At 49.7% G+C, this 9,843-nt stretch overlaps 1 protein-coding gene across 1 annotated transcript; it reads left to right on the top strand.

Moving 5' to 3' along the window:
• Positions 1–626: 626 nt before the first annotated feature.
• LOC119145929 (elastase-1-like) lies at positions 627–9,448 on the top strand. The gene is made up of 7 exons (XM_037382754.1): positions 627–774; positions 1,563–1,686; positions 2,247–2,383; positions 2,528–2,673; positions 4,144–4,293; positions 8,725–8,862; positions 9,332–9,448. Exons 1-7 carry the CDS (start codon positions 627–629, stop codon positions 9,446–9,448), a joined length of 960 nt encoding a protein of 319 aa, XP_037238651.1.
• Positions 9,449–9,843: the final 395 nt, after the last annotated feature.

The following is a 9,843-nucleotide window of genomic DNA, read 5'->3' as shown; positions in this document are numbered from 1 at the left end:
TATTTTGGCTGGAAGGAGTTTTCTCTATTGCGGGAACAAGATCTCCATGAGAAAGATCTGGTAGTTCTCGGAGGGAGGGGAAGCCTACACCCTGAAAGAAAGGGGATTTAGGTGGGTGCCCAGCCACCTGGCTGTTAGGGTGGGGTGGTAGGGGCTATGGGAAACAAGTCAGTCTGTGGGAGAGCTTTGTGTCTTGAAGCCTGTTGATGGCATTTTTCAACCGTGGAGGCTTTAAAGACAGCCTCTGGGCTGGAGAGGGATCACAGTGTCACCACATTCCAGTCTCAAAGCGCTTGATCTGCCAGGCTGGCTTAGCTGGCAGTCCTGGTCCTGTGCCGCACCGGTTTGTGGCTGGTGGTAACCTGGGATGGCTGATGCTCTTTGGGAATCCACATGACAAACTGCACTCCTTTTGTCTGTGTGGTTAGGGGCAATCTCTGGAAGTCCCCTGAGGGATGAACAGAAGGATGGGAGAGTAATCGGAGGCCATGAGGCCCCGCGAAACATCTGGAAGTGGCAGGTAATGTTGGTGTCTTATGCTTGAAAAAAGCATTAGACTTGAAAAAAACAGTGAGAAAATGACAGCTTGCGCTGTCCCAAGCCACACACCCCATCTCCAGAGAGGCATGGCATCGCTTGGGTGTAACACGTGTTGTCGTTTGATCCAGGTATCACTTCAGATTGCCTATCCTGACTACCCGGGGTACTACTCACACATTTGTGGTGGAACCCTTATCAGCAGCAACTGGGTGATGACTGCAGCCCATTGCCTCAGCATGTGAGTAGGATAAAAAGCATTAAAACTCCTGTTCAGCCCCTCATTCTTGCTGCAGATGGGAGCCAGACCCTCCTCATCCTCTGAACTGCCTGCTGGTGATGTTCCTTGTGCTGTTGGACATCTCGCTGCACGCTTCATCAAGGGAACTGGAAAACTCGTGTTTGCTTTAGCCTTGGTTTTACATGTTGTTTGCTGGTTTCCTGGGAGTGGAAATCAAGCTGATTGCTGATTTGCATAAGAGGAGGTGCATTTGCATGAATGTGAGCATTTCGGATGGGTTTGCACCCTGAGAAACCTGCACAGAGATGGCAAGACCGAACAAAAGGCATGTCCCCAGCTGACGGTCCGTGTTGTACAGTTTGCTCTGCAGCATATCTAACACGCACCGCCCAGATGGTACAGCGCGACACCGATAAGCAAACACGCCTCTTTAATTACTCATGCCTTTAGTGAATGTACTTACAATGAAGTGTAACAAGCTGATCCTTCACACTCCGGTTCAGGCATGCGATGATGAAAAATGAACATTCTCCTTCAAGGCTAATCTCTGCACTGTAGTAGCTGATGCTGCACCTTCACTTGCTTTGCCAGCAAACTGCAGGCGGCATTTGCCTAATTCCTAAGCCCGTTTAGCTACAGCCCATGGAAAATCCTCCGGTGGAAGGTGCTTTAGAGATGATTACATTGGTGGAAGGTGTCAGTGGCGCAGGAATTACACTGCCAAGCTAGCGGTGGGGAGTAGTTTTTACATTGATTATTCTGTGATTCATTTTCAGGCCAGAAGGCTCAAGCTACCGAGTGGCTCTGGGTGAGCACAGTCTCGTGGAGGAGGATGGCACTGAGTACTACATTGGTGTGGAAAGAGCCTTCATTCATGAAGGCTGGAATCCCAATAACATTGCCAATGGGTAATTATTTTGGATATTGTCAGATGGTTGAATGGTACTTAGGACCCAAATGACCTCTTCTCTTGGAGGTGTTACATCTGTGTGGGTGACCTCAGTCCTGTTTTGTCCCAAGATGGGGGAAAGATTGGCCTCACGGATGGATCAAGGATGTACAGCAGATTCGAGGGCTTGCCAGCAGTCACACCACTGTGTGCATCTGATGGAGGGAAGCCATCAAGGAAATGCCAAGGAACTGCTCTAAATTCCCCCTCAGAGGCATGCCTGTCTGCCCAGGGTCCGCTGCAATTCACTCTGGGATTTGGTGCCTCCGAAGGAGTGGGAGGTTTCTGGGGGGTGTTAGCCCTTTATCGGTCTGTACCGTGGCCTCTTCTCTCTCAATCGATAACAAAAATCTCATGGTTTTGTGGTAGCTATAAGGATTATTCAGTGATGTTTGCAAGGTGCTTGTCTATCATCATGCCACAGACTAGAGACCTGTGACGAAATGTGAGTGAGGACGTCTGGTCTGTGGCTAAAGCAGGATTTTCAGTGAAGAGTCTTTTACCTGTACCCCGTTTCAGCTATGACATTGCCCTGCTGCACCTCGAGTCTTCTGCCTATGACAATGGGTTCGTTGAGCTGGCACTGCTGCCGCCTGAAGGAGAAACGTTGCCCAATGACTATCCCTGCTACCTTACTGGATGGGGCTTGGTTAGCGGTAAGTAAGGGAAGGAGGAGCGCTGAGCATCCCTCCTGGTTTCAGAGGGACGACCACGCAGGTGAGGCTGCACGAGGCAGGGTGCGGGCTTCCCTCCTCAGCTGCTGGAGCTCCTGGACCCAAATCTTACCCTTTCTGTGCTAGCGAATGGTGACAGCGCAGACAGACTGCAGGAGGTGATGATGCCGGTGGTGGACCGTCAGATCTGTTCCCAGGATGACTGGTGGGGATCTCAAGTAAAAGTCACTATGATCTGTGCAGGTGGAGACGGCGTGAAGTCTGGATGCAGTGTAAGATCTGTTGTATCAGGGGATTTTTAGGCTCCCCTCTTTCCTTCCTATCTGACCTTGCTGTTCCTGCAGTTGGGACCTGGGTTTGCCATTTCTCCACCGGCAAAAGCTCTCCTGCAAATCCTGGCCCCTTTGCTGCTTTCTGCTGAATGTCTTCTAGACCAGACTGCTTCGCATTCCTCCACCTCCCTACAGAGCAGCCAGCAGAGAGAAAACCTCCAAACCCTCAGGCTGCATCTCTCCCCTCTGATTTTGGAGGGGAGATTTGCCCTTTATTCCAGCAGCGTGTCCCATTGACCAGGTCCTGGGGACTAGGTTGAGGCTTTGGCAGTCCCCTCTGCTCTTACCCAAAGAGTGAAGCTGTGGAGAAGTCTTGCCACTCCTCATGACAACGCTGTGGTCATGTTGCAGTGCTCCCCCCTGCTTGTCACCTTTCTGCACCCCAGCCACTCTGCTTACATGCACAGCTGATGTTGCTGCAAGTTGTGGCTACCCCCAGCTGCACCGTCTGGCCCAGGTTAGGTGGAAAAGGAAGATGCTGTGAGGTCCCCTTTATCCCAGGGGCTCCAGGTGGCCCCAGTATCAAGGCAAGGAGGTTTGCCAGGTGGAGGCAGGGTATACCTGCTATCTCTGCCTGTATTCCCTTTGCTACAGGGGTGGCTTCTGGTGAAAGAAACCAACCAGAGCCCTTAAAAAGTAATGGACAAGTACATAACATAATTGATTATGTAAATATATGATTATAATACAGAAATGTATAGAAATAAAACAGATTATACAATTATATGTGGTGCAATTATAGGTATAGTATAATTACAGGTCTATAGATACATAGTGTAGGGTTTGGTGTGGTTTAGTTATGGCAGAACCTTGTTATACAAACCTGGTTCTGAGCCCAGCGAGGGCCTTTATCTTCTCATATATTTTAATTCAAGTTGCTTTCTTTTTTACCACCTTAACTTCCCGGGACCCTTTGAATATGCTTGTTTGCAAGAACAAACAGAGCAGCATTTCCCTCCTGCCTGTAGCTGGAGAGTGCACTGATAGTTTAACAGAGGTGCTGTGCAGGTGGCCCTTGCTGGGAAGGACTGCATGTGATGCAACGTGCCCAGGACCATTTGCTTACACTTGCTATATTTAAAATGGTGGTAGAAAATTAGGGTTTCAGTCCTTCCTGGGGTGGGGGTGGGGGTTGGTGGTGTATGTGTGTATAAGTGTGTGTGTACAGGCATGTAAACTGAGAGTACAAATGGTGGGTCTGACCTTTGCAGCATCCTGGAAGGTGCTGCGTGGTCTCTGCTCCCATGCTGCTGGGGAACAGTCAGCCCTTTGCAAAAGAAAGCAGCACAAATTTTTATTTTCATGTTCAGGACAGTGCTTTAACTAATTAGTGCTCCTTAATCCTATCCAGTCATTCCTCAATTGCTTAGATAATTTGACTTAGTATGTTCCTCTCCATCCTCTGATCAGGGGGACTCCGGGGGCCCTCTCAGCTGCTTCAAAGACAATCACTGGCAAGTCCATGGGGTTGTCAGCTTTGGGCTAGTTCCTTACTGTAACACCTACAAGAAGCCAACAGTCTTCACACGTGTGTCAGCCTACGTGGACTGGATCCACAGCGTAAGTTGCTTAATGCCTGTGAGGTAACTTGATGCATCTCCCATCAAGGCAAGGGAGTGCCAGAGGGATCGGAGTCTTTCGTTTATTAGACCATCAGAGGCTGAGCTGGGAGATCTGGGGAGGTCGAAAACCAGGATATTTGGTGCTACTTTTGGTGTAGTCAAACAACTGTAAGGAAGGAGCTGCTGCCTTGAAGCTCAAATGCTCTGCTGAGGACCACAGACAAAATTCAAGCCAGGTGGGAGCTGGGCTCTGTGTCCAAAAAATTATCATTGCTGTTCACCCAGAGAAAACCTTACTGCAGGAAACCACTGAAGGAATTAGCTGGCCGGTGAATGGGAAATGCAGCAAACACAAAGCATCTCTACAAGTGCAAGTCCTGCAGAGCCACGCTGTGCACTCTCAGCTTTACATTTGGGAACCAGCAACGAGCTCTTTGCTCCCAGATACAATGTCTGGCACCAGGAGCAGCTGTTTCCCAGGCACAGGGGATGGTTTTGTGGAAATGCCACTGTAAACTGTGGCACCAGTTGGAAAGAAAGGTGGGGAGAGGTATTTTAAGTCACAATGCAAGGAAGAGGGAGGCTACTATGGCCCATAAACCTTTCTGGGTGGGAAAAGGCTGTTAGAGCAGTCCCCTGGCCCGGCTGGGAAGAAGCCCTTCTGCAGAGCACTTACATGGGATGGAGACTTGCATTATTCTGGCTCTACTGAACCCACCTCTTGTTTGTTTTCCAGACTATAAAGAGTAACGGGGGTTTCTAGAGAAGGACCAACTGGTGCATGAATATGAGAAGAGCTAGAACGAAGTATGTCTGCTCATTAACCCTCTGCTCATCCCTTCTATACCTCTTCGGGGTATGAATAGCCAGGTCTGGCTAAGAGTGCAATAAAGTGTTGGTGATTGCAGCCAGTGGCCTGTTGCTGTGTGTGCTCAGCCTTCGGCACCGGCTCAGACCTGGTCAGCAGGGCAGGAGGCTCCAGCAAATGCCACAGCCTGTCGTGACAATATAAGCCGATGATGGTGTCCTTGGCTCATGGTTGGGCTGTGGGCAGCGAACATAGCTCCTCAGGGCTGTCATTTTGGCACCAAAACCACCCTGCAGAAAACTACCATGATGGAGTTTTCTTGCTGAGGGATTCCTTAAGGATAACTCCACCAACAGCGAAGGTGGTCAGCTCGGTGCTTGCAGGTCGGTGGGAGCAGAGCAGTGGTGTGAAAGGCACAAGTGAAAACTGGGAGTGGCTGGAAAGCAGCTCTACAGAGAGGGATCTGGGGGTGCTGGCCGGCAGCAGGTTCAGCAGGAGCCAGCGGTGTGCCGGGGAAGGCAGGACAACCTGCACCCTGGGGTGTATCAAACCCAGCAGAACCAGCCGGTCGAAAGAGGTGGTTATCCCGCTGTGTGCACACTGAGCGCCGTGTGCTCCTCTGGGCCCCACTGCTTAAGAAGGATGCTCAGGTCCTTGATATGTCCAGAGGAGGGCAACAAAGCTGGTGAAAGGGCTGGAGGGCATGTCCTACAAGGAGTGGCTAAGGACCTGTCTCCTTTGGAGTAAGGAGAAGTGGAGATGGAGGTGCTAAGCTCTTCTCCCTGGGATCCAGGGACAGGACACACGGGAATGGTTCAAAGCTGCACCAGGGGAGGTTCAGACTGGACATTAGGAAGCATTTCATTACCAAGAGGGTGGTCAGACACTGGAACAGGCTTCCTGGAGAGGCGGTTGATGCCCCAAACCTGTCAGTGTTTAAGAGGCATTTGGAAAATGCCCTTAACATACTTTAATTTTTGGGTAGCCCTGAAGTGGTCAGGTAGTTGGACTAGATGATCATTGTAGGTCCCTTCAAACTATTCTCCTCTCCTCTCCTCTCCTCTCCTCTCCTCTCCTCTCCTCTCCTCTCCTCTCCTCTCCTCTCCTCTCCTCTCCTCTTCAAATTTATTCTAGTCTAGTCTAGTCTAATTTATTCTATTCTAAATTTATTCTATTCTAATAGCACCCAGCAGTGGTTTTGCTTACAGAACTGGGTTCTCTTTATGTTCCTAAACAGCTTCAGCACAGTGCTGCTCATACAGAAGGCATCTGCCTCAAGTGTACTGGCAAACTCAACCCACAGAAAGCACAATTCATCTAACTTCTTCTTAAATTCACCCTGTGCAGGACAGTTACTTTTTCAATTCATTTTCTAAGACTAAGTGCATTAAAAAAGAGCGTTTCTGGAGGGTGTTTTTCTAGCGAGGAAGCAATAAATTCCATGTAAAACAATCCCCTGCGCTGTTAGGCATGCAGGGGCACATGCTCCAGCCAGCTGGGCAAACTGGGCTTCATAGCATTCTATGGCTTGGAGGGCCGTGAAATAGATTCCTAGCAGGACAGTTGGCTGAGGGCTTGAATTTTTTGTTTGCAGTTTCCTTCTTCTGCAGCGTGTAACGTTCTGAAATAAAAGCCACGCTCTTATTACCCACAGCAGGGTCGGTAAAGGGTGGCAAGGAGGGAGAGAGACATATATGTGCACAATAAAGCAAGATTAGTCCTGTGATGAGCTACAAAAACATCCCCTAGGAATACACGGGGAATCCCACGACCTTCCCTCTCATCCCTTTGCTGTGTATGAGATGAGCATTTACGAAAGGAGGATTTTGATTTAGCTCTTTTTCCATTTTAAACTACCCATGTCCCATCTCTCCCAAAGCCTGCACAAACCTAGGGCATACAGTATTTTTTGCAAATTATTTTTTTTGGGGTGGGTGGGTGGGGGGGAAATGCACATTCCTTCTCTCCCAAAGCCACTAGAGGGCATTGGCAAACCGGAGGAATACCCGATAGGGTTATCACCGACTGATAAAGGAGTTTTGTAGGCTGCAATGATAAAATGGCATGTACACAGCCTTGCACTGTCCTTCGCGTTTGCGTGCGGACACACCGATAAGCAGTGACACCCAGGAGCTGCTTTTCGCTGCCGTTACCCACAGGTCCGATTTGCAAACAGATAAATCTTCCTTATTACGGCAAGGGCAAACGAAACCAGCAGCGCTTTCTGTGAGGCTTGTGAAGGAGCAGAGTCCCAGCTGCATTTTTGGCTCACTGCTTTATTGGGCTGCACTTGGCAGCATGTCCTGGGTCCTCAGTATTTTGGCAATTCTCCTCTTCTGACAAGTTAAAAAAGCCCTGAATCTCAGCTTTCCTGCCCCATAATATTACTGAATCATTCCTGCTCCTTTTAAGGCAGCACGTGTGATGGCTGCTGCTATACCCAGTTCAAATATTTGACTTCTGAAAGAGCCCGTGTCTGTTAGCAATGTCCCTTGTAAGACACTTAGCAGCCAAGTGACAGGAGCACACTGGCATCTGAGATCTTGCCCTGACTATATTCAAGCTTTTCCCTTTGAGTTTCAGAAAGAATTAAAGACACAGATCAAAGGCTTTGGGAAATGGGATTTTTAAAGGGAGCACCTCAAACCACTTCCAAAAATCGTTCAGATGCTGAGAAGTCTTAGACTGCCTTTGCAGTGCCTGATGCCTGAGTTGGGGGTCCAACTCGGTGTGTTCAGTGCATGGACCATGGGGAGGTTTGGGGATGTCACACAGGGGCCCAAATTCTCATTGCCTCTATCCCTGGCCTGGGCTGAGCAGAGCTGGGATCCCTGGGGGATGTTGCTGCTCCCTGGCCCAAAAGCCCTCCCCAGCCTGTATCAGCCATTTAATGAGTGTACATGTGCCTTGCCACAGCCCAAAACCCCACAGCCATCCCCTATCCCCTCCTCATCCTCTGAAGTGACAGCAGTGATGGGCTGTCCTTGCTTCTGCCCACAACCGTGCAACTGTCCCTGGTCTCCACGGGGCAGCCGTGGTCATCAGGTGCTTGAAACATCTTGTCACAAGCTGTTCCGAAAGCCAGGCTGGACATTGCTGCTTTAAAACCCTCCTCCACGTGAACAAGACCTGGACCTGGTCCTGCAGCAGCAGGGGAGAGAAACAGCCTGCACTCACAGGAGCAGGAGAATCAGGTGCTGGAGGCATCCAGCTCTAATTCAGGGTCATTATCACATCCCTGGTGCCAAGAGGAGTGTTTCTTTCTGCGTTTTGATGACAGGAACAGCTTGTGCTGCTCAGCCGTGATTTATTGCGTAGGGTAAGAGGGAAGAGATAGCCTGGCAGCACCACACACGGTGCATGTGCTTCTCCTGTGCCTCATTTACCTTTCACTAGCCAAGAGCCTTGCTAGAGCTACTTGTTCCCCAGTGCTGCCAGGCAAAGCTGTGATCCCAGGAGCACACGTTGGGAAGCCGGTGGAAAATGCAAGGCCTCGCACAGGTTTTACCGTGTGAAGATACTAAGTGTCACAGCAATGTAATATCCGATGGTATTGGGAAAACCTGGCTGGGCACAGTACTATAATGCTCATATGTAATGTCCCCATCCTTTTCTCCAAAGCCAGGTGATGAGGATGCAGCTCAACCAGGGAATGAACTAGATTTTCGAAAGCTGATGCTCCCCATGTCTTTATGGGGAGCAGGAAAAGGAGACAGCCATGGCAACAGGAGACATCTGCTGGGGCTGGTCCCACCAGATGTAGGGTGCTTTGCTGAGGCGTAGGACTGACTACACCACCTTGAGCTACTTGGGGAGGTAAGGGTGTAGATGCTGTGAAGCACAGCTTGGGGGTGCAGGGATCAAACACAGTGGTCAGTGCCATTAGGGAAGTCTGAGGACATCCCACCTCATCCTTTGGTGTCAAAGGGGCACAGCAATCCTGAGGTCCCTTGTCATCTCCACCGTGGCCCCATGAGGATGTCTTCATACTCTTGAGCATCTCAGCTGGCCCAATACACAACAGAGCCGGGCAGCTCTAAAGTCACACAGAGGGATAAGCATGGGGCCCTCAACCACACCACAGCTGAATAGAGATGTTCTGGTTATAGATATCTCCTCAACCAAATCCTACCCTGGAGACGCTATCCTTTATCAGAATAACTCCAAAAAAACCTCTACTTGAAATTGTGCCACTCCTACACCCACTTGTTCCCTTGCTCACTTGCAGGCAAAAATGATGGGTCTTTGGGAGTATGACTACAACCAGCACCTTGCCTCCTGGCAGCTATCCAGCCCTCACCACCAGCAAGCACTTTGGGATGCTTTGACTATGAAAAGCACTTAAGCACCATTAGGTTCTCATCTCTATTTAATCCGAAGTAGTAGACAAGTATTTATTTACAAGTGTAATCCAGTAGAGCAGGTTTACTTTGGAGGGACATCTTTTTCATTTTATTCATCCTGGTGGCAGGGTTCTTCTGTAATGTTTTACCCTGGTGTGTGGCTCATGCAGTCCCCAGGGAACTGAGTCCTCAGGCCGTCTCGAGTCTTTCAGCTTCCCCAGCTGGAGGGATCTGAGTCTTCGCAGCCTTCATGGTCATGCAAAAATATTTCAGCTGCAGATATTCCCCCTTTGGTGGGTGTCATGCACCTACCGATGTGAAGGAGTTAGGGCATGCCCAGCCGCAGGCATTTTGGTCCCTTATTCAGCTTTCCTGGCCAAAATGTAGGTGCATCCAT

The sequence above is a fragment of the Falco rusticolus genome, chromosome 4 (genome assembly GCF_015220075.1).
Source record: "Falco rusticolus isolate bFalRus1 chromosome 4, bFalRus1.pri, whole genome shotgun sequence".
Lineage (NCBI taxonomy): Eukaryota > Metazoa > Chordata > Aves > Falconiformes > Falconidae > Falco > Falco rusticolus.
This window is presented reverse-complemented; position numbering and strand designations above follow the sequence as displayed.